At 25.5% G+C, this 25512-nt stretch overlaps 1 protein-coding gene across 1 annotated transcript; it reads left to right on the forward strand.

Moving 5' to 3' along the window:
* The first annotated feature begins 8046 nt into the window (after positions 1–8046).
* LOC145834712 (uncharacterized) lies at positions 8047–17093 on the forward strand. The gene is made up of 5 exons (XM_082942210.1): positions 8047–8191; positions 9602–9726; positions 11669–11820; positions 13702–13879; positions 15677–17093. The coding sequence occupies exons 1-5, from the start codon at positions 8136–8138 to the stop codon at positions 15832–15834; spliced, it is 669 nt and encodes a 222-aa protein (XP_082798336.1). The 5' UTR covers positions 8047–8135; the 3' UTR covers positions 15835–17093.
* Positions 17094–25512: the final 8419 nt, after the last annotated feature.

A 25512-nucleotide genomic window follows, 5' to 3' on the forward strand; every position in this document is an offset into this window, starting at 1 on the left:
TAAGCTTTAATTTTTATCGTTTATTTAAAGATATTAGTTCAGTTTTACTACTATTAAAAAATTTTTTAGAAGTAAATTTTGTAACGTTACTCGACTCGAAAAAGTAATAAAACACATACAACTGCAGAAAAACCTTTATTTTACTTACGTAAACTTTTATTTTTCAAAACTAAAACAGTTTTTTATTTTAATAACTTTTTATCAAAGTTTTTGATACTTTAAAGATACTTTTGTAATGTACAATTCAATTGCCGGATGGTTCTTTCGTAAACCAGGTCCTTACATCAAACTTTTTACCGTTCAATGGATTACTATGATGAATATATTATTCTTATTAGAGTTAACGTAATAAGTCACTGATTCTTAAATAATTAAAACTAGTGTTTAGGGTTTCGTAGGACTTTTTATTTTACTGGACGGACAAGACAAGCACTGTTTTTTTCAAATTGGTTAAGTATTCAAACAAAGTAATATACTCAAGTTAAAACATTTTCGATTACCAAAAAAACAAGTTTGATTTTAAGTTGTTTTGTATATTATTCTAAAACGAATAACTTTGTAATTATAGATTTAGAAAAAATATTAATACTTAGAATCAAATAAATTTTAGAATTTAGCTCATTATAATTTTTTTACACACGAAAAAACTAACAACCGGAACAAACCATTTTATCTTAAACATAGCAAGTTTTGCAAACGATGTATATTTTGTATTTTATTTATAGTTTAGTATGAATTTATATACCTTTCTAGTTTAATTTAAGTATCTCAATAGCAGTAGAAACACATAAAAAACATTTGATGACAACTTTTTTGAACAAAAATTCAAATTACTATATAAAAATGCCTTAACATTTTTAGAAAGTAACATTTAAGGTTGATAAACTAAATTGAGGTTTGTTTTTAAAAATAAATACGTTTTATATATAAAAAAATAAAAGTAATTATGCCGTAATCTTTTTTAGTTGTCTGTTTATAATATAAACTACTATATAATTATTCTCGTACTAATATTTATAGAAAACAACAGTTTTTCCGACAGAAATTAGTTTTTCTAGTGATAAACATCTTTCAGTGTATTTAATTTAAATAACAAGATACCAACCTTCATGTTAATATACTAAAGTGTTATAATCTAGTTCAAGAATTACAATTTAAAGTAGCTAAAAAGCTTTTAGTAAACAATTTTACTAAATAAAACTTCAAAGCTTTGTGTTTAGCAACCGAAGCGAAAACGTTTTAATTTTAACTTGAGCTGTTGAAAGCTTAAACAGTATTAACTAGATTTAAAAACATTGAAATTTTACATCGCATACAATAGTGTTCAATATTTTTCAAGTTATTAATAAAATCAAGTTAATTACGAGAATTCAAACCTTTAAAACTTACTCAAGCATCAAACAAAACAAAGGAATTTTTAATTGTATTTAAAATATGTGTATTTTTATACAAGAAAATTATGCCTACTAATAGTAATACTTCAAAACCATATTTTTAAAGCAAATAACAGACAATCATAACTGTTAACTGAACAAAGTAAAAATTTTTTGAAACTAATATAACTTAAAACTTATTGCAAATGATTGTATATAACTTAGTTACTTTTATTCAAAAGTGACAATTTTATTCAAGTTTCTCAAATTACTTATTTGAATATTGTTAAGCTTTCATAGATTTATTCTATTTATAACTGTAATAAATAGTTTTTGCATCTTAGTTACAAATTACGATTACATAATAGTTCTATTGTATGCTAGTTAACAGAAACCTACTATTAAAAAAAAAAAATATTCCAAATTGCCTAGAAAACTTTAAAGCATACATCATAAACTTATAAACCTTTTCTAAAACTTTTAAGCTGCGAAAATTTTGATATTTGGCTAAAATTGATATTGTGCAAACTTTATTTCTTAAACTATTTTTATAAAAACAATCAAAACTCATTTTTTTGCAGATTTAATAAAAATCAGAGTAGCTAAAAGAAAAGTACACAACTATAAATGAAGTCAACTTTTCTTAAAAAAACTACAAAATGCTGTTTTGATTTTAGATCGGGTTTTTCTTACTGCGTTACCTTGTCAGTATGTTAAGGCTTAATAGTTTTCTTAAATAATTATTAAAATAAATTTTTCTCTTACTATTTTAAGTTTAAAGCTAAAGCTTTACTGTCTTTGATGTTGGGTAAAATGTACTAAATAACTTAAATATTCTCGAGTGAGAATTGACTCGTTTGCTAAAATAGTTTATTTTGTTGTTTTTCCTATATTTTTCCCAAATCAGTTCTTTATCATTTCTTGAAATAAAAGAAATTGTTTTATTATCAAGTTCAGTATTTAAATGCTTATAATGTTTTCAATGTAATTTTTTTATTTTTTTATTAGTTTATAAAAACACGGAAACATTGTATTTAAAAAGAAACACTTATTTGTTTGTAAAGTAAAAAGTATTTCAAGTAGTTTTATTTAAATTTTTACCTGCGCTAAACTTAAAATTATTAAATATTTTAAAACTATATTTTAAATTAAAAATCTTCGAAATTCAGTTTAAACTTTATGAAAGGTTTAACATTAGTAACTTTGCATATTTAAAATATGTTAGTTAACTTACTATTTTATTAAAAGTTTATTGTAGATACTTATATACTAAATACTTTGATTGTTTATTGCGCCGTTTATCTGTTTACTTTAGTTTATCTTTAAAAATTTAATCAGTAAACTAATTTTCAGTCAAAGACCTTCGTCAGTAATTACATCAAAATCTAAAATGATATTTTTAACAATAATGTAAAATAGTTTGTAATTTCACAAATTATTCAAAATTAAAAAAAAAAAAACAATTATTTAAAATTGTAACGTTTATGTTTTTTAGATAAAAAAATTTAAAGCTTTTACAAGATTTATGTTTTCAGTTTTTATACGAAAAATAAACTCTATTTGGTAAATATTGTCTCTAATTTATATAAAATTTATTTACATGTCTTAAAAACTTATCAAATATTCATTTAAAAAAACTATATAAATATCAACATTTTTTATTTTATTTTGGGTTTAATTTTGAAATTAGAAGTTAGACGTTTGAAAAGGTTTAAACACATATGAAATATAAAATACTAAACTGTAGACCCTACAGATGTTGCTTCAGTTTATAAGACTAATAATTAAGTTTTTACAATTTTAGACGTTAAATCCAAAATATTAATTAAGCCTAATATAAGTTGTACAAATTATTTAAGTTAAATTGATAACTTCTTTGGAATTATATTTTAATTATAACTTAAGAGATAGTTTGATAATAAAAAAACAAATAACAATTAAATAGATATAAAACTATTTTGTCGAAATATTTATTTGTAAGTATGAAGTGGATCAAGTTTAATTCATTTTTAAACTGAATTGTTAAATTTAGGCGTCGAAGTTTGTCAAAAACTTTCTTGACTTTTTCGGGTACAAATTGCTTATTTAATGCAATAAATTTTTTGTTTAGTTACTCTTCTGTGTTAGAATTTTAAACAAGAAAACAATTTTAATAATGACATGAAGCACAAAGTTTTAGCTAAAATATTTTCAATGGGTTCTGTAAATTTAGTTTGCTGTTGTTATCACTACAAATTTAATTACAAAGTTAATTTTTAAATCATTATTTTAATATATTTAAACAATTAGTTAATATTTATCAAATGATAACTAATTAAGTTGTCATTTCGTTGTATACCGACTTAGCACGAGTTTTACCCGAGGCTCTTAAAAAAAATATAAAGCTGAAGATAAAAATGTTTTATAAAAAATAAAAAAAAACTCAAAAATTATAATAGAAAAATCAAAATTAACAATATTATAAATAATTAAAATTACCTCACAATGTTTTATTGGACCATTATCGATAACAAAGTTTCAAGCACTGAACTTGGGATTGCAAACCTAGAAAACATTTGTTGGTACATCCTAGAAAATTCTACTAAACCATTTTGAACTTTTCCTCTAAAAACTTAGAGTCATTTATAAGTAAAGTGCCTTAAAACAAACCAACTCTTTAGTTTCTATAATAGGGGTCGGCAGCCTTTTATAAGTTGTAGGCAAGTTTTCCAGGTAAAACTTCACCCTAGCTGCTCTGTATAGAAAAATTCTTCCGTGAACCGAACTTTTTGAAAATTATATCAATAATAAATAAAATAATGGTATTTAAAATTAAATATGTAAAAAAAGCATTGTTTTAAAGCCTAATAGTAAGTTTAACAAAGCTTTTTTATTGTTTAAAAAAACAATTTTCCGACTTAAAAAGTACTTTTTTGTCGCAGTTTTTCAACTTCTTGTCTAGCTAGACTTTAGAGCAGGGTTTCCTTAACATTTTTTTATGTTAAAAACTATGGCCCTCTTCAATAAGTTATCCAGAAAAACTAATCTTATGTACGCTTAAAACCTTTTTTTTCTCCATCATCATCTTTAGAATATTCTTATGTAAAATTAGAATTATAGCCTCGTTTTACCTCTCTTTTGCAGCTTATGGCCTCCTAACTTCCTAAAGTTGCTTACTTTGAAGGCCTGGTCTAGTGCGAGTTTTAAGTATTCCCGTAATATTTAGTAAAAGTTTCTAAACAAGCCTTAAACACGTTGAGTTAGACCTTTTTCTGCACTTCACCATCAACTCTAGAAAATCTAATGTAAGTTTTAAATTATGGCCCCTTGTCACAACACAATATGATTTAAATATAAGTGTAATATTTGTGAATTAAACAAAAAAATTAAATTTGGCTCTCCAAGGATTAATTGTTTTTTACACTTTAACCGCTGATTAAATACATTGCCCACCCTAAGTCTCTAGAGTTTATTAGACTATTCATATTTAAACTTAAAATATTATTGTTTAATTAAGTTTTTTTTTTTTGTTTAAACAAACGACTATTAAGCAGGTTTACTAAAATTCCTAAATTAAATTATATTGAATAGCGAATTAAATTTCATTTTATAAAACATAGAATGTCCTGCTGGAGTGATAGATTGACGATTTTGTATTAGAAACTTGGAAATTCTTCCATTAATAAAATGAAATAATTAAAAGATAATAAAACTTTTTTTTATTATTTATAGCATAAAAAAAAATAATTCTTTTTTTAAATTCTTCATTTACTTTTACGTTCAATGATCTAATTCTGACACAAACTTACTAAAGTAAATGTGAAAAACTTACTAAAATCAAAATAAGTTATGCATCAAGTAACTAGCTATTAGTTTGACTCAGTTTTTAGGGACTTTTATGGATTGCAAGCTTTGAATTTGTTTCATTGAAATAGTATTTGTATCTTGTATTGTAATTATCATTAAATAGTTTAACATTTATATAATTTAGAAAAAAACTAATCTGTTAAATGATATCTGGAGCAACCCACTGCTATTTTTGTAGGACAAAGTTTGGATTTTTCAAAAAGCAGGCTAGTTATGTTTAATGCATTGGTTTTTGTTTATTTTGTGTAAGTCTTTATTTATACAAAGCCAAAAATAAGGTTACATCAGTATAAAATTGATCCAATTAGCAAGAGTCTCTGTCATATTAGAATATTCGAAATGTTTGTGGTTATTCTTCTTAGTTGAAACTGTTTAGTTAAACTAAAAAATCAAGCAATTGTAGTTATTTTCAAAAAAAGTTTTGTTATTCAACAGTATAGGATGGCAAGTTGGGTGCTTATGAATACAGCAACATTCGAGTTTTCAGCTAATATTTTTTTACACTTGGCAGGGTTGCCACACACTCAGGGAACTCAGGGAATTCAGGAATTTTCAAGTTATAGAAAATCTCTGGAAAACTCAGAAAGTTTTGATTCTTTTTTTTTTAACTGATGGAAACTCAGGGCAGTTTTGGTTTTTTCTAGAGATTTCAGGGAAATTTTAAGATTTTTTAAAAAATCTCAGGGAAAATTTTTCTTAATCTAGAATGAGATTTAGTTAATCCAGTTTCAACATTTTGTTAAAAAAAGTTAATTATATATTTTTTTAACTGCTTATTTAGAAATTTTTTAGCCTTGCGGCTAGTTCTTCAATATTCTCAGAAGTAAAATTGTAATTTTTTAATAAATAATTAAAAATTTAAGGATTTAAAAAAAATTCAGGGAAACTCAGGGAAGTTTAAGGTTACTCAGTGAAGTTTCTGGTCACTCAGGGAAGATTTTTTGACTCAAAGAGTGGCAACCCTGACTTATTAAATACCACAAAAACACCCTGTGCAAAATTTTAGCTTATTTAATAAAATTTATATATAGGCTATTTTAAATATTTTGAAAACCACCCAAAAAACTGTATGGGACCCAAAAAACTCACCTTTAAACTTTAGCTGAATTTATTTCTTACATGTGGCCAACTATTACAAAAACACATTGTGCACAATGTCAAATGATTTAAAGAAAATTTAATTGTACCATTCTTGTTAAAAAAACAACTGTAAATTCAAGAAAACTTACAAAAATGGATAAAAAATACACAAAATTAAGAATTGCCTCAAAAAAATTTCTATAAACCGTCTTAAATTGTGCACAATGTGTTTTTGTGATAACTGGCTACATAAAAAAAAATTGAGTTGAAAATTCTTAAGTCAAACTTTTTGGGTCCCATACAGTTTGCATTTGGGTGTTGTCAAAAACTCTTAAATAACCTCTATAAAAACTTTTTTAAATCATTTTAAAGTTTTGCACAGGGTTTTGTGGTATTTCTTAAGGATAAAAAAAATCCAGCTGAAAACTCAAAGGTTGCCGTATTTATAAGCACCCTAATGACCAGTGGTTTTTTGAAAGTTTTTTCCAGCTTTTTTAAATTACAAATTTTTTTAAACGCTTTTAAGTTAAAGTTTAAACTTTTAAAAAACTTTGAACTACTGAAATACTTTAGATAAGTTTTTTAAAGAAAATTCAGAATAATGTACAAATAGTTTATTGTACATAGTAGTTGTTTGATGTCTCATCTTAATTAAAATATTTTAATGAAAAATTATACAAAAACTATTTAAAATTTCAGTTTTTGGTTATCCTTAGTTTTGTGTGCAAACACTTTGATTATATTTACAGTAACTTTTTCAGATTTATTTTCAACAATTTTTAGCTCTTTTTTCAAATTAAAAACATTGCTAGCTTTTTGCTCTGCAAATGTACATTCATTAACAAAAGTACTTTTGACTGGAGACTTAGGTGTCTCTTTAACTGTTAGTGTCATCTTAAAATTGCATTATTTATACTTTTTTTTTCCTTTAAAGGTTAGTAATTAAAAATGACATCAAATCAAAATTACACTATGGTTAAAAGCTGAATTATAAACTAACAAAACAAGTTAAGGGCATATGGTCAGACACTTTTTAAAACTTTAGTCTTTTTACATAATTAAATAAGCTACCAGTTACTTTTTACTGCTTGTTAAAATTAAAAGTAATTTTTGAGATATAAACGATCAAAGTGAACTCAAAGAAAACGATTACCTACTCAGTTTTGTTGTTAATACAAAAAAAACATACTTTTTAAGCTAAAATTGAAAAGCTTTGTTGATTTAGTTCTAAAAAGAAAAGCCATCTAACCAACAATCTTGAACTACATGACTGAATGTTATTTTACGTATTTAATAAATTATGTTTATAACTTTTAACGATAAATTAAGTAGTGAGTTTATAAAAACAATGTAAAATTTGTTATTTGTATTTATTAAAGAAATTAGTCCATCAATATTAATGATAGTACTTTTAAACAAAATTTTTGGCAAAATTTTGCTAGTTTGCATATATCAAACCAAACTACTGAAAAAATTTTAAAATTTGTCAATCTCTTGTAACTATCTTTTTAATTATTAAGTCTTTTATTTTTCTTGTTTTTCAATTGAAAGATCAAGTACAAAAGTTTGCAATTTTTTTTAAAACTTACTTAAGCTATTGTTTGCTGCTAAATAGTAGTTTTTAAAATGTTGAAAGCACAGTATACCAAAAATCTTTTATGTTTTTAAATTAAAAATTTTGTAAAATTTTTATTGAAACAATGAAAAAATTCTATAAAATGTATTTTACTATATGAACAGTATGAATGTTCACTATGCAGTTATGCTGCCTGCGTCCAGTGTGTGCCTCACAAAATAGACAACAAACTTGTTTGCAGAAACTGTTACAAGTTGAAAATGAAAGGAGGTGGTCAGTCGTCTTACAGAGATGCTCCTCCTGCTAACTTTACCAGGTAAAATGCATATACTACTTCAAAAAATTTAAATATAAAGAAGTTAAAAATTACTTTTTCAAAGAATTTCTAAATGTTTTATTATGTTATGTTTAAAAAAGAAAAATATCTATTAGTTATGTTGTATTATTTTCAAGAATATTTTTTTTTGTTCAGTGGTTTTAAATGCAGTTTCATTTATTTTAAGTGCTTTTAAAGTTAGTTAGTTTTAATCATGCTTATAAATTTATTAGCTATAAGAAATTTATATTAAGTTATCCAATTCAAAGTTAATAGAAAATTAGTATACACCTTACAAATTTTATTTTTATATTTTTTTCTTATTGTTTCAAAACAAAATTGTAGTTATTTAAACATTAAATTAGTATAAATAGTTAGAAAGCATCTAAAGTGTTATTTGTCTGCTTGTTTTGTAAAGTAAACAATGATTTTTCTAAAACATTCTGATGTAGTAAGTTTTCTGTTAATAAATTGCTTAATTAATATTCTTGAAGTATATTATATATATTTTTGAAACATAGCCTAAAAAAGATTAATAATCTTTGAAAGTCCAACTACTAAATTAAACAATGTTTAAAAAATAGAGTTTTTATTTTGAAATCACTCGAAGTTAAACCAAATATAATTTTTAGTTTTAGTTTCAGTATTAAATTAAATCAGATTCATGTAATTTTTAGAATGGTGTAAACTGATATTGGTATTTTATCATAACTATAACCTGTATTAAAAGTAGTTAATGCTAATTTTGAAACTACTTTATGTTGTTTAAATAATATAAAGTAAAATTTGTAAGAATTTTCATGAACAACTACATTTGTAAAACTGTTTTTCATTTCTACTATCTCCAACAAAATAAAGAAATATAAATTATTAAATGTTTTTAATTAAAATGTTGTTAACTTTGTGTTTTTAAATGGTAAGTTATATAGTATTGTAATGTTTTAATGTTTTTTTAAGGTAATAATAGTTTTTATAAAACAAGAAATTTTATCTTAATTTTTTGTGTTAAAAAAATCTGTTGTTTAATTACCAATTTCTCTTAAGTTATATTGTCTGAAAATATCTATGAAAAAATTTAACATGAGAGTACATTAAATTGTGTTTTGATGGTAATTTTTAAATAAATGTATAACACAAAAAATAGTGAAGTTTTTCTAATAAAATTGTTGTAAGTAATGTAATTCTTTTTAGTATTTTTATGAAGTACCTTAGCGAAACACAACTGTTTTGAAATGTTAGTATATCTTATTGAAAGCTTTTTTTTTTGTAGTCTTAGTTAAACACATTTTAAAACTCACGGGTAAGCCAAATAAATTGTAAATGTGCGTTTAATGTAAAACATACTTAAGTAATTTAAATATATACCCTTATTTTATGTACAGTCACTTTATTCTTCCAAAAAAAAAACAGAGAAATTCAAAAGAGGCAAAAAGAAAGCATTGAGAAAAAAGAGTCGGATGATAGTTTGAAGGAACTAACAATGAGGTTAAATAAAATAAAAGAGCCTATAAAGAACAGACCACCTGTAAGTAAAGGTTTGCTTTTTGTTTTTTTTTTTTGCTTTGTGTACACACATGTATTATTTTATCTCAAGATAAACAAGTAGGACCTTAAACCCTCTATACTCGCACTTATTTTTAAAAACTGTTGTTTCAACGTTATTAACTTTATAAATATGCAATGTTACTCTGTCCAAAATTAGGAATTCTTTAAAACTAATTATTTTTAGATCAAAATTATGTTTTTAATTATTTAAAATAGATTGATGAATATCTTAAACCTCATAAAAAATAAACTTTTTACTTTTAGATTATATTGTATCAGTTGTTAGGTATTTAGTTGTACTTTGATATTAGGTATTTCTTTATAACTTCTTTAAACTTTTTTTTGTAGGTTTTTTTACAGTAATGTTAAGCTTTTAAGTTTTGCTTACTGCATTCAGAATAGTTCCTAGGAAAGTTATTATATATGCATTTAAGTGAGTACTTCATGTGGAAGTTATTATTATAGAGTAGTTAAAGTTTGTCAATTAAAATGTAAAAAAAACTTTTCTATTATGCATAAAGTTAACTAACAAGTTTACACAAAATTGCGCACAAATTTTGTTTTAAAATATCAATTGATTTAACCTTATAACTGTTTTTTTTTCATAAGTTTAGTAAGCATCTAATGCAGAAGCATACACATTCAACCTTCCTTTTATTATTAAAGAAGAAAAATGAACATAAGGTATTAGTAATTTGCGCCAGAAACAAAAAAAAAAGGATTTGAAAAAAACTCAGGGAAGTTTAAGGTTACTCAGGGAAGTTTCTGGTCACTCAGGGAAGATTTTTTGACTCAAAGAGTGGCAACCCTGAGTTTAATTTATAAAGGTAATTTTTTGACAAATCTTACTTGAAAGAGCTCAAAAAAATTAAAAAAAGGAATTAATTTTTTTATATTCAGGGTTGCCACAAAATCTGGAATGTTCAACAATTTTTACTTGTTAAGTAGTAAAGTTTAGGTTTAACACAAAAGTATATCATAAAGATAAAACTTTTCTGTCATCATCAATTTTTTTTTTTCAAAATCACATTTAAAGTAGCTTTGCAATATTTTTTCAATGTTGTTATACTACCTAACACAGTTTTTAACCTTAAACTTTACTTAATATGAAAAATAAAATCAAAAACGTGTACCTTTAAAAACCTAGAAATGTTTCAGAAAACCTGGAAAAACTTTATCAAAAACCAGTGGTAACCCTGTATATTTTTTGTATAAGTTAAGCACTATAAATATTTGTAGCCCTATTCGGCAAAGCATTGTTTACAATAAACTTTTATTAAAATAAATCTTGTACAATTATCTTCTTTAAAATTTAATTTTGGAAATGTAGCTAATTTATTTAAAACCAAAAGTTAAGTATAAAAATTTAAAACAACCTTCATTTAAAACTTAAAGAGATAAAGTTATGCATATACACTGTTCTAGACCTTTATATATACTTTATGTTCTAGGCCATCACCGATATCTTATATTTATAGACTAATTTTTGAAAAAGAAAATTACATTTTATTATTTGTGAAATTACTTAGTCAGGTTTTTTTTTCTATTTTACTACTACTATTTATTTTTATTGATTAATTTTAAAAAGCCTACTGTATATCAAAGATAACTATTTTTTTAAGACTGTAACATTTGTATCTTTTCAAAAACTAACTTACATTGATTATTACTAATACTACAGTGTTAATATTATTGCAGTCAAAATATACATGATTTATTTTTAGTTATGTTTAAGTTTTAAAAATATTAGTCGAATTGATTTTTAAAGTTTTTCTTAACTTAAAAATACTTTTAGTATACTTATTTTAGATTTTACCATTGAAATTGCCTAACTCATTTTCACCTGTTCTTCAAATTAAAAACACTGTTAGTTATTCAACATTAAAAATTGTTCAAACAATTCTCGTTTTCACTATAAAAATTTTAATTCAGAATCTTCCGTGGAAGAGTTGCAAGAGAGACTAGAAAAACTGAAAATGAGAAAAGACAGGGTTGACAACGGAGAGGACACCGTGGAAGAGCTGCAGAGAAGGCTGGACAACTTGAAAGAAAAGAAGCCTCCCGCCATCCGGGTCATGAGCTATGTACGTTTTAATTGTTAATAAATTGTCTAATTAATATTTACTCTTGCTTACAAAGTTAATGTGTCATACGGAGTTTACTGTATGAGTGTCTTATTTTAAATTTACAACTTTGTTTATTTTAATTACAGTCTCAAGTAAGCAAATATTTAGGTTGTTTTACTTGTGTAAATAAAGTTATTTTTAAGGCAAAGGACGGTCCACCTTGATTTTTACATGTTGATCTAATTTTTTATAGTTTTATCTGAAGTAAAAGACATATTTAACCGCTTGAAAAAATTCAAAGTAGCTTTTGAGATATGAGCGATCGAAGTCGGTGACCGCAATAGGTTCCTAATGGAATGCGCAAACTAAAACCCCGAAAAAAAAACATATCACTAAAAGTCTATCTTCTCCTTCATTTTTAAGCAATTTTCTTCAAATTTTCATAGAAAGTCTATTATAAATTCTAAAAGTATTGAATGCAAGAATGTTTTATTTTTGAAAAATAAGGTTCTTATTAACCTTTTTTTTTTTGCTTTTAATCTAAAATTTTTATTGAACTTTTTTTTTTAATTCAAACATTCAAGATCTTATAAACTATAAAAAGAACGTTTCCTGAAAGTTTGAGGTATCTAGCTCAAAAAATGAAGGAGAAAATAGGTTTTTAGTGATTATTTAAATTTCCGAGAAAAATGACCCAAAAAAAGTCGCGGTCCATACGTATGTATCGAAAACTTTTTATAAAAATTATAATATCTCAAAAGTTTGTTTATATATTTTTCTTCTATAAAAACTGGTTTGTATTTCAAGCTTTCATATAAGATCCAATGTTATTTTTAGTGAAAAAAAAAAAATGTTGGACCCCCCTATGCCCTTTATACTTGTTAAAAATTTTTGTAGTACAAATAATATTTATTAAAAATTTCAAATTATTAGATAATAGTTTTTTGTTGGTTTGAAACAACTAAAATTATATGCTTGACAAGAATTGATTACTTTTATGTCTTATGATCAAAAGTAAATATATTTTTGGCAATGCGTATATAATAACTCACATTTTTTTCTCTTATTTAATAACTAATGTTGTTTTCTGCTAGTAGATAACTTGTAAACTTCATATGTTTTCTTCTATAAATTTTTAGCAATTTGATGTGGCTTAAAGATATAAAATAACCTACATATTTCATTATTTTCCAAGTCATAATTAAAAACGTAATAAAAAAAAGTTACAGCTTGCACTTATAAGATGATGTTGTTTATTTGTTTGTTGAAATATTTAATAACTTTTAAAAAATAAGGTTAAGCTTTGTTAAAAACTTCAGTTTACCTTGAAAAAAAAACAGTTTTTACATAACACTACGATAGTTTCTTTTTTATTATGATATTTTCTAATTCTTTTTTTTACTCTATTTATTCTTATTCAACCAACTACTTTTACCATCAAAAATTTCATTTATTTGAAATTAAATCCCGTACACTAAAAAGTTGTTTTTTGTAAATCAGGGGTCCGCAAACGGCGGCCCATGAAAAATAAAAACACGAACCGCATATTTTACATCGAATTGGATGTGGCCCTTAAACGACCAAGTTTTACTCACAAAATAAAAAACTTGAAAAAACAACTTGACTAGGTACTCTGAGGTTTGAAATAAAGAAAAATAAAATTAAAAATAGGTCTTTGGTTTAATTTAAGGGAAATTTTAAAGTTAAACCAAACAATCTGAGATTTCAATAAAGAATAAAAAACTGCATGCGGCCAGCAAAAGATTTTGTCTTGAAATTCAACCACCTAATACCTACCGACCTGTTCTTATGTTTCAATTAATATAAACAGAAACGTTTATTCTAAGATTTAAGTTTTGCTTAATAATAATAATAATGTTATTTTGTTTTTCTACCCAGAGGAAGAGGAAAGGGGAGGAGGGGACGTCGTCGGACCAAGTCACCGACGCGAAACGGATGATTCGTCAGTACACCGCCGATGACCTCCTCAATGACGTCATAAAGGAAGTGGAACGAGAAAAGGAAGAAAACGATGAGAGCGGTTCGCGGGACGCAAGATTTGAAAACGCTTTTGCAGGTGGTTTTTACGATAAGTATAAAAGAACTAATGTGGCAGTAAAAAGTGTCTTTGATTTCTAATGTTTAAATTATTGTAAAATTATAACAATGTTCTCATTGCAAACATTACTTAACAGAATGCTTTGGAGACAATTTGTTAGCTGTTAACAGTTGATTTTGTTTACTTTTTGTTTATTCCAAAGATTTATAACTTAGCTAGCAGTTGCTTTTTGATGTTTTGAATTTAAAATAAGTTTTTGAATGTTCAATGAAGTAGACTTATAAAATTCACTAGGTTCCGCAAGGAAAAAAAAGTAAGAAGGTAAAAAAATACTGTTTTATTATAAGTTTATCTCCTACAGATTTTAAACGATCGTTCTCAACTTAAAAATTAATGTGTGAATTTAAAACATTTGATGAAAATTAATCAGCTACTAATAAAAGTTATCCCAAAGATGAAAATCAGCTATATTCTAACTCTTAAAATAATTTGAAAAATTGATAATTAAAGAAAAAGTCCGTTGTACATCACAAAATTAAGTACATGAGAATCACTAAAATATCTTGTTTGTAATGGTTTAGGATTATGTATAAAAAAAAAACAGTTTCTAACAAGTAAAAAAAATACCCCGAAAGTTTGAAAAAGTAAAAATAATGACTTAAAATATACTTTAGCAAAAAATTTAACTATTATTAAATAAAACAAATTTTTTCAATTTTAATAGTTTATTAAAAGGAAGAGTAAAAAAGCATTAGCTTTTTATTTACTTATTTTTATTAATTGTTGTTTTTCTTTTGTTTTCTTTTGTTTTCTCTCACTATTACCCCTTATCCTTGATCGGGAACTTTTTTTCTTCATATTAGTTATTTTTTAACTACCACTGTTACCCCTAGCCCTACTCTTGGTCGTTTTTTTCATCTTTTTATTGTTTTTTTTACCTTGTTACCCATAACCCTTACTTTTCTTTGTTTTTTTTGTTTGTTTTGTTTTTATTTATAGTTTATTAACTTGATCAAGTAAAATATATGACCCCAGTAAAATTTGGATCAAGTTAAAAAAATAATCCCGGGGTAATTTTTTTATTTGATCCCAGGTTCAATAACAAGTTTCGAAAAAAAGAAATTTAAACAAAGAAAAATTGAAATAAAATCAGATGAAAGCATATCGTGAAAAATTTCTGGGTCTTCTAGTAGTTAAAAAAATGTGCATCAATTTTTTTTCCAACTCTTGGCTGTTTTTAAAATCTTTAGTTGGAACTCTGAAGGTACTGTTAGATAAGGTTATTTATCTAATTTATTTTATTTAATTTTTTTTAATTTTTTTTTTAGGTTTCATTTAATTATTTCTGATCTTTTAACTATTTTCTGCTGCTATTAGTAAACTTTCTAATAGCCAAATTTTCCACAAAGTTTAATTAAATAGTTAAATTACTTTGTGTTGAATCCTAATATCATTCTGTTGTTTACTGCTTTATGAAAAAGGAAACAGTCTTTAAAGCAAACTTGCACTGTACATACTACTATATATTTAGTCTTTTAGACAAGAAAAACAGTGGTTTTAACTACATTAAAAATTAAAAAAACTATTTTAAAGGATTGAGAGTTTAACCAAATAGAGCATAGAAATGTAAAATAAAAAGGGCTGCTTTGTAAAAAACTATTTCTTATTTTTTAATCTTTTGTGCCTAGTTTATCATTTGTTGAATAATTTAATATACTAAAGAATAAAAAGGTATAGTACTATATATTAAGCATACAAAAGTAATAATTACTTCATGAATTTCTCAAACAACACTTTGTCTGTGACGTCACACAGGAATGGACGACGAGAGCAGCCGACTGATCAGGAAAATCATGGACGAGCAGAGGTTGGAGGAAATGTGTGGATCCGATGTTTCTCCTCCAGTCAGCAGCTCATCCGAAACTTCTTCTATTGTGACGTCATCATCGGATGAAGATGATGATGATTATTAGTGGTGAGAAATTACTTTTTTAATCTCTTTTAACTGTCTTTTTTTTTCACTACAATTGGTTGCTCTTGCTTAATTTATGCAACAGTCTTCTATTATTTAAGATGTTAAATTGCATTTCTCAATTTGTATTTTTTTATAAAAAAAGTTAAAATGGAAGAAAAAAACATAAAGCTGTTTTAGACTAAAATTACAATTTTGTTGTTTATGTATTTTTATTTTCAGATTTGTTTTTATGTTTTCACATTTTTGCACTTATAAGCAACTTTAAATTTAGCTAGAAAATAGTTTGTAATTAATATTTTTTTCAATTTAAGGTTTTTCAATTTAATTTAATTTTAAGACACAATTGAATTTATAGTAACTTAAGCATTAAGTTTCAATTTTTTAGTTTGTTTCTATCAGCCTTAACCTAAGTCTTAAAATTTTTTAAATGAGCAATAAAGTAACGATGTGATTGATTTAATTAAACTGATGCGTTTTACTGCCTAATAATTTACAACAGTCTAATGAAATCGGTAAATATTGTACCATGCCTTTTTAAATATTATAATGGTTGTGTAGAACACAAGTATTATACAAACCATTCTATCTGTGTACTGTACATAAAATATAGAAATGACAATATAGATTGTTCACAAAGTATTACTAATTTAATACTAGTTTAAAACGTTGCTATTTCATAGCATTAATGCTGCAATGTTGCTGTTGTTATCATTTTAAAGAAATATTAGATTATTTAAAAAGCTAACTACTTAACATAAGTCATAGTTAGTGTGTATTACAACAAGCGTTCATTTAATAATTCGTATTGTCATTTCCATGTGATCTTTACACAAACAGATTAACTTTATACATTAGTTTATGTTATGCTTAACATTTTTATGAGTTTTTTTATTATAATATTTTTTTATAGATATTTCTGAATATGAACACCCCATTAAGCAGTAAAACGCGTCAGTCAAATGAATTGTTTTAACTTATGAAATTTTTAATTGTTTTTAAATTATGATGTTTTTTGTCTCTAAGTCCTTAGTTTTCAGGGGATATATAACTTATGTACTTTATAGTTTTTAACAAAAAGTTAATCAGAAGTTATAGAATTTTTTATAATAAATCAAGAAGCTAGACTACGACTAAAATTATGAAGATAAATCGTAAAAGATCTTAAACTAAAAAAAAAATACTTTTAAGTCCTTTTAAACAATAGTGCAATACATAACAGTATAAAGTATTGTAATTCAGTTTATTTTAAAGCAATAACTTCCAGTTTACATTTAAAACAATGGATAATAGTTTGTATAAATATATTAACGTATTTCCTTATTATTTTTTTATCAATACACAATTACTCTTTTGTTTGAAAATTCACTTTATTTTACAGCTTTTCTAGCTATTAATATTTTTTTTTATCTTTTGATAATACTGCTAATAGTATTTTGGTTTGTAGAAATACTTACTAGCTAGGTTGAGTTTTATACAAACCTACCAATAGTACTTTGCTTAAAAAAAATTGTGTTCTTAAACTAATATAAACTCAATTTTGCAAACAATCCAGTTTTGGGCAATAAATCTTGCATGTGTTAATGATATACTTTGTAAGATTTTTATGTCTTATTTTATGTAATAATTAAATGGGCAGACAAATATTTTTAGCAACTGACAGCAAAGCTCAGCAACTTTTACTATTAGACTGCATGGCACGCCCATCAGCAGCAGTTTCCATTCTCCAACTTAGTTTCGTTTTAAATTTTGTTTTTGGGAAAACTGATCAGGCAGACACAGTTAAGGGAACAAATATTCAGGTTCTAAAGTGTATGGCTATATAACCGTGCTCAAAAATGCATGCTTCAGAAGAAATATCAGGTTTAACGGCTCTCTGTTACCACACTGTTCTGCCTTTTTTGAAAAGCCAATCAAAATAGAGAAAAGCAAAACTCTTCTGATGCTCACTCCTATCAAGCTTTAAAATGTAAAGACAGACAGTAAAATTGCGCAGCTTTTTACTTGTTTGCCCTTAAACTCGCATATCTTCATTAAAGTCATTTCTAGCCAACCTCCTCGAACGCAAGGCGTCTCGAATGATGTTTTGTTAAACTTATTTTTTCTTGATAATTCAGCACAACAATTTAAATTCAGTAATACTTGCACTCCAGTTTTATTGCTTCACACGAAGAGCTGTCGACCAGTAAACTGCCTGTCTAATTTACAATGTCTGGTCTCAAAATTAACTTTTTAAAGAAGCTGTTGCGTACAAAAAACCCGTCGCCAAAAGCAGAAAACAACTTGTCCGGAACTTTTTTCAAGTTGGTGTTTTTTATTCTTTATTTAATGTCTTTCTTTCAGCTATTGTTTTGACATAGTTGAGAGCCACCTTTGTTTGTATAGTCTGGTGGGTTAAACTGGTTTATTTAAAGCATTTTAGTGTTAAGATTTGACCCAGAAGATGACACGCTACTAAACAGGGTGTTTTTGAAAAACAACGTTGTAGCAAGCTCTTCAATAAACATATTTGGATTAATTTATAATTTAATCATTAATATATAACACCAAACTGTCTGTCTTAGTTCAGAACTTTACGCAATCGTCACTGAAAAGAAAAAAATTTAAGTGTTTGTTGAAATTTATGTTTGTTGAGAGGTAAACATAAAAATACTCACTAAGTTTTAGAATCTAACATAAGTTATAGTTGACAAGTTGTTTACCTTTTTCTTATTACTGTAAAAAGGTAATTTGCTATATTTGCTCAATTTTTTTTTTATAAAGTGAGTTGCGCATAAAATTAATTTTCTGTAAAGTTAACTTTTAATTGTGTCAAACAGTGCTCATGCACATTTTTTTTTGTTAAATTTAAAGTCGATGCAAACATCATAAAATAAATACGAACTTTTTTAAACGTATTTTTTGTAAAAGTTAGGTCATATCATTAAACATAATATTTATGTTGGTTGCTTTATTTAATGTGTAACTGTGTGTCGTATTTTAAAAGTATCAATTACTTTTTAAATTTTTTTTATTTTTAATACTTTAAGTATCTCTATGTATAATATTTTCGTTTGGTTTATAGCTATATTTTAAGCTTAACAGTTTTATTTGATAACGTTTTTTTAGCAGTTTAATTTTATTAAAAGTTGAAGAAAAATTAAATGAATACACTGTATTTAGACCAAAAATAGTTTCTATAAACAAACAATTTTTTTTTGTTGTAAATTTAAAGATTTGTTTTAAAAGGCTGTCTACTAGTTTCTTCGGCATTTTTTCATTTCTTACGTCTTTATGTATTTTAGTTAATTTATGATTTTTTCAATATGATTAAATGCTTGCAAAAAATTATCTATTATTACTATAAAAAAGATTAAATAAGAAGTTTTAGTTAAACTTATAGCCTTTAAAGAGACCAAAATATTTAAAATTTAACAATTTTAAACTTTTGAAACTTACACTAGATATTCTTGAGTTGCAGAAAAAAAAAAGTTGTCTTAGGTGTTTTAAATGGTAGTCTTGTTAGAGGGGGCAATAGCCTTTTTAATTTCTTCAATGGGAGCAATTAAAAAAAAAAAGGGAAACTCTGCTTTAGAGGCTCATTTACACACAGTGAAATTAGAAAGTTATTTTTACCTGATCTGTAAACTCAAAAGAATCGTGAATAAAACGACAAATAAAATTTAAGCAACTATGTAAGCCTGAAAACCGTTTATAATAAAAATACGTTACAGTTAAGCTAATACGACAATTTATATTTAGATTTTTATGTGCTATCAACTTGTCAAGTAAAAGTTAGGTTTTTATTTAAATTTATAGCAGGCAACAGCATAATAAATATCTTTCCTTATGTTTTCAAAACCGTTTGAAGAAATTTCTCAAAAACAATTGGACACCCTTTGATACAATTCGCTGTTACTTTTTCGGCTAAATTGAGCAAACAAAGACGCTTGCAAAATTTATCTTTTCTAGCTGCGTCAATTTCATAACTTCAAAACTTTGATTTTTTTTTTCTATTCACTCTATATAAACTACCTTGCCGACTGCTGTTTCACGCAATCATAATACCATCAAAGTAGTATAATAAACTATAAAAAATTGTCAAATTGCGGTTTTATTATGATAATAAAATTTTAGTTTATATACTGACTTATAATTGATAAGAAAATTTTTTTTTTAAACAAATGTTTTAAGTAAGAAAAATAGATTGCTCGAAACGAATATAATTAATTTTACTAAAAGCGTATAAGATTTATTTTTTTAATTGCATGCTTCAAATTAGTACAGACATTTTTTTAAACATTTATGTACTAAATTATAAGTTATTAATTTGAATTATTAACTTTTTATCAATAATTCAAATTAAAGTATTTCAAAAAACCTTTATTGCACAGTTTGTACGCTACTTTTTTAGAATTTTCCAATGGTAAAAAAGTATTTAAGAACGTCTAAAAAAGGGTATGCATAAGTTGACTTGCAAAGAGTTCTAAAATTGAATTTTTTGTTTAGTGTGTTTCCACGAGTGTTAACAGTGGTATAACGCAGTGCTTTTTACTATGCACAAATTCAGTAATATTAAATGAATATAATGTTTATATTAGCTTCAATTTCCACCAAGCATAACTTTTAATTTTTGAATCAGTTTTATTAAAATTAATTTTCTAGAAAGCTAAAGATTCTAAAACTTACTGTTTTTGGCACACAGTTTGTTAAGTTTAAACTTTGTAAGTGTAACAAATCAAAAAAAATACAAAAATTTATGCAAAAAAAAAAAACATACGCTAAATATTTAACAACCCGTGAGATACTTTAAAGCAGCGTTCTTAAGATATGTTCTAATTTTAACATCCTATTTTCCTTTATTGATGCCGTAAAAACCACTTTACACTTGTTTTTATGTTAAACAGTATTTCTTCATCTAGTAAAACAGCTCTAACTTCATCTAAAGCAAAAACAACTGACGGTTTTTTTATCAGTACAAACTTGTTGGAAGAACTAGTAAAGCGTCATAAACGACAAACAGTTTGTCTGTTACAGCAACTAGACAGTGATCAAAAGTACTTTCTATCATACTTGGCATCTTTGACCATGTATCAGCTGTAGGGTCGTGTACTTCAGCATCAGTTGAACCAAAATTACCAAGAAGACCCGGACTAACCCATCTGAGACCACCAGGAATTACAGTCTTCATTAATGAATGTACAGACTGCATAAAATTTTGCTGTATTCATCCTCGAAGTAACTTTACTTTTTTGACTTCTCGTATCATGTTGTATACAAGAATCTAAGAGGCTAACTTCTTCAAAACCACAAATGACATATATGCTGTTTGTTAACGTACATACACACAACTGTTCACGTTTGTTAAACGCATTTTCCCACGACTTAGAGTTACAAGAGTAATTTTTCATCGCAATGAAAATTCTACGATAACTCCACTGACCTATTACGACATAAATTTTACTTTTTGAAATTTTACTTCAGTTTCAAAAAGAGTTTATTTCGGATAAAATGTAAAACAGTCACTGTACTACTTAGGTGCTTCCCGTCTGATAAAAGTTACCTGTATAATTTCTATACTTTTCCTCTTCCAAAATACTATATTAAACATTTTTTGACTACAATATCTAGTAGTATAAGACGTCGTATCCTTTGTTAATAATTTTTCTTTGTTTAGCAAAACATTTTGTGTTATTTTTGTACATTCTGCATTATTGCAAACAGATGAAGTTGTTTCACTCTAACGGTGTTGTCATGCAGATTCAGACAGAAAGTATTACTGTTAGTAATAGACTTTTTGCAAACTTGATTCTTTCTTAAGTGGCGTAGTTAATCCAGATATCTACTTCATTAATCACTTCTAGTTCCGAAGTAATATGAGTTAAGGTTAATCAAGTTTTTCCTAATTAGATTAAGATCAAATTCTTTGTAATTTTGAGTTTCCATTACAATGGTAAAACAGTGTTCTATGTAACACAAGCTAACTTCATTAAAATTTGTTATGATTTTATATTACAAGTTTTATGTTAAAGTTGACTACTTTTTATCTTTGTGTTCTCTTTAACGTAATTTAGAATGTTTATCTTTAAAGTCTCATTGAAGTGTGGTTTTCTAGTTATAAGAATTTTAATCAAACAATTTTCTTCTGCCTTTTCGTTATCTAGAAAAGTATTTTATAAAATAATTAAAATAAAGGCTTCGTGAAAAAAAAAAATTACTATCTTAATAGTTTATAAATTTCTTAAAAGTTTTGAATAAAACTGTTTTCATAAGTAAAACTTGTGAAGTTTTTCTAATGTAGCAATAAAAGCTCTTTGTTATCATAGCTTGTATAACCTACTTAACTACTTATTGAGTTTCTACATCTTTTTCTGTCAACCTTTTTTTCACTCTGACAGTTTTCACTTGTGTTGCGCTTTAAAATTTTTCTACTCATCTTGCCAAGTTTTAAAATCTTTAATAAAATAAAGAATTTATTAAAACGACTAAAATTATTTTTAATGTTGATGAAAAACCAAAATTCTAATAAAATGATCATGCAACTACTTATTGAGTTTCTATGATAACTTATAAACACTATGATACCTAAGATAAGCACTGTCGTAACTAAGGTGTTTTATAGCTAAATATTCCATGCATATATTTCTTCATTGTAGGCAAGCTAAGACTCGTAGGTCAAATTCAGCCTACCAGTAGTCTTGTACAGTGGTCTACAAGCTAATCAAAATCTGTGCACCCTAAATTGCAAAATTTAAAATGTGTACCCCAATGAGCAAATATCTAGTATAAGTTTCAAAATTTCCCGTAATATCTAGTGCAGGGTTGTTCATAAAACGACCATAAAAACCAACTAAGACCTTTTTTTGCTCTTTATTATCAACTATAGAATATCTAGTGTAAGTTTCAAAGTTTAAGATAATTTTTCAAGTTACGATTCATGAACCCCAAAATAAATTACACTACTGCACACTTTGAAGACCACTGGTCTTATATATTTCGTTTTGTAATTTAAATAATTTGTTCTAATCAAGATTTTATAACTAATAAATATGAGTACTATATTTGGACTTTTATATCTAAAAAGGTTTTTGATTAAAATTAACAATTTTTTTAAGTTAGACTTTTAACACGTCTTAATAAAATTTGTTTGTATTTACTTCATTATATAAATATTGTTTACATAAATTTTCTGTAAAAATTATTTATCTTTATTTTTAAGTATCTTTTTTACTGGTTTTTTAGTTTTTTCAGGTCTAGTTTTTAGCCAAATAAAACTTACAAAAGCACTTTTTAAGTACTTCTTTGGTCCGTATTTTTACTGGTGTTTAGTTCTTAGTTTTAATGTTTGTTGAAAATGTACACTCAAGTTTAAGACTACTAAGCTAAATGAAAAAGTGAAAAGAAATACTTAAAACTAATATCAAGTAAACTAAAACTTATAGGATAATCCCTTATACCGCTAAAAGTATTAAACTTAATAAATAAGTTATAGTCTTTAAAAGAAGATGACTGGTGATAAAAATATATTGGTTACCAATGGCTTAAACTAAATGAACACTTTATAATATTTAAAATAAAAAATCCATATATACCCTAAATTATGAATAAGAAGTTTAAACAACTAAAGTATAGTAGAAACTAAATAATTACACAAAACTATTTAAATTAATTCAAGTTTCAATACAAATACAAAATTTCAATTAAATTAAAATATCTAAAACTTTTTTTGCTTCTACAATTTATAGACTCAAATAAGAGTTTCAATAATATTAAAATTAAGATGGTGTGAATAACAAAAAGTATACTTTGAGGCAACTTTAATTTTTTTTAGAAAGAACTGCTGTTCTACAACTAAATGTACTCAAGTTGTCGACTATTAAAAGGAAATGCGCTAACAAATAAATAATTTTACTTGGGTTGTTTTAAACAAAACATCTAATAATTGTCTTGGACAAGACTTTAAAAGGTATGCAATAAGTTGTACAATTCGATAACAAAAAGGTTTTTCGTGCATCAGGTCCTAGGACCAAAAATTTTGAGCGCATTTTTTTTTGTTGTTTAATAAACTAATAGTAGTTTACTAAATAAAAAGAAACGAAAAACTGTTTAATTATAACCAACAATATATAAGTTATCCACTCTGAATAGAAAAACTGCTATTTTAAACTTCAAATCTATTCAGGGTATCAGTTCAACGAAAACCATTTATACTTGAGATGTCAACACTGAAAAAGAAAATGTTATAAGTTAAAGAAGTAATTAACAATAATAATAAGTTATATTTTGTCTTGGACAAGACTTTAAAAGATATCCATAGTATACAACTCGATAACCGAAAGGTTCTTTGCGCACCAGGTCTTAGGACAAAATACTTTGAGTAATTTTAATTTTTCGTTCAATAAACTATAATTATATAAATCAAAGTTAATCGAAAAATAAAAACTGTTAATATTTGATCTACTTAGTATTTCTACTTTGAAGAGGGCAACTGCTTAGGAAAAACCAAATATACTTGAAATGTTAACTTAGAAAACAAAAACTGCTTACAATAAAAAAAAATGGGACACGTTCAAAATCCACCCGATCAAAATCCACCCAGTCAAATTCGAGAATCGCTTACAGATCGAGGGTAAGGGGTAACAATAATAGTAAAAATAAATATTAAATTAATTTTTATAAAGAAAAAAAAAATAGTCTGGATTCTGAACGCAGGTGGATTTTAATAGTATGCCAAAAAATATAAGTCAAACTTATTTGTTCTCTATTAAAAGGAAACCTTCCAGAAAATAACCAAACATTAAGTATATTGGTAAGTTCACTTTAAAATTGAATGCAACTCTGCAAAATAATCTTAAAAGAAAAATATACTTGAAATAATTAACTGTATTAAAAGGAATAACTACTATTAACCACCAGGATTTTTTATACAAGTAAAAAATATAGTTTTAAAAGTTATAATCACTGCTCTTAAATGGTCATTCTTTGACTACTTTTTCTTATGCATAATATTATTTGCAGCTAAGTGTAAGTAGTAATACAAAGTTTTATAAAAAGTAGTAAACAAGCAAAATCTAGATTCATCAATTCAGCACAAATTAGATATAAAAAAAGCCTATAAAGCATTTTAAATTTTTATTCACATAGTTTTTTGCAAAGTTTAACTAGTCAAAGTAGTAAGTGAAATATATTTCACTGATACAGCATATATATATAATATACGTGGAAAAATCGTTCTTTAAAACTAAGATTTTTACTTTTTAAAATTCCAAAACTTTATACATTACTTAAATTTAAAGCCTAAATCTAAACACTTCTAAAAAATAATAAAAACAATCCTACATTAAGCAATTTTGTTTATTTCTGTAGTTACAATTTATTTTACAGGATAATACAATCCTAATAAGTTCATATATTCATAAAATAATACTCAGCCAGCTAGCAAATAAAATCTGAAAGTTATGAACACTGAAAACTTTTTAATATTTTAACTAGCATTGCCAAAAAGAACTATTTATAATTCATGCTGGAACTTTCTTTTAACTATCCTTTCAAAACAAAACTAGCCTGTCAGACTTAAAGGTTTGTTAAATGTAGCTGTTAAAGTGGTTATATTTTTTGTTTTGTTACTGTCACTTTTTCACGAGTCGTCACTTTAGCACGAGCAGTTACTTTTGCACAGCGTCACTAGACCTAACCACAA

Source organism: Thalia democratica, chromosome 4, assembly GCF_965202585.1.
Source record: "Thalia democratica chromosome 4, ktThaDemo2.hap1.1, whole genome shotgun sequence".
Taxonomy (NCBI): domain Eukaryota; kingdom Metazoa; phylum Chordata; class Thaliacea; order Salpida; family Salpidae; genus Thalia; species Thalia democratica.

Bases quoted from the DNA above. Each gene is read 5' to 3' on its own strand.
- LOC145834712 (XM_082942210.1), top strand. From the start codon at position 8,136: ATGAAAGGAGGTGGTCAGTCGTCTTACAGAGATGCTCCTCCTGCTAAC. The intron at 9,727-11,668 runs GTTTGCTTTTTG...ATTTTAATTCAG, and splicing joins CAGACCACCTGTAAGTAAAG to AATCTTCCGTGGAAGAGTTG. The intron at 11,821-13,701 runs GTACGTTTTAAT...TTTTCTACCCAG, and splicing joins CCATCCGGGTCATGAGCTAT to AGGAAGAGGAAAGGGGAGGA.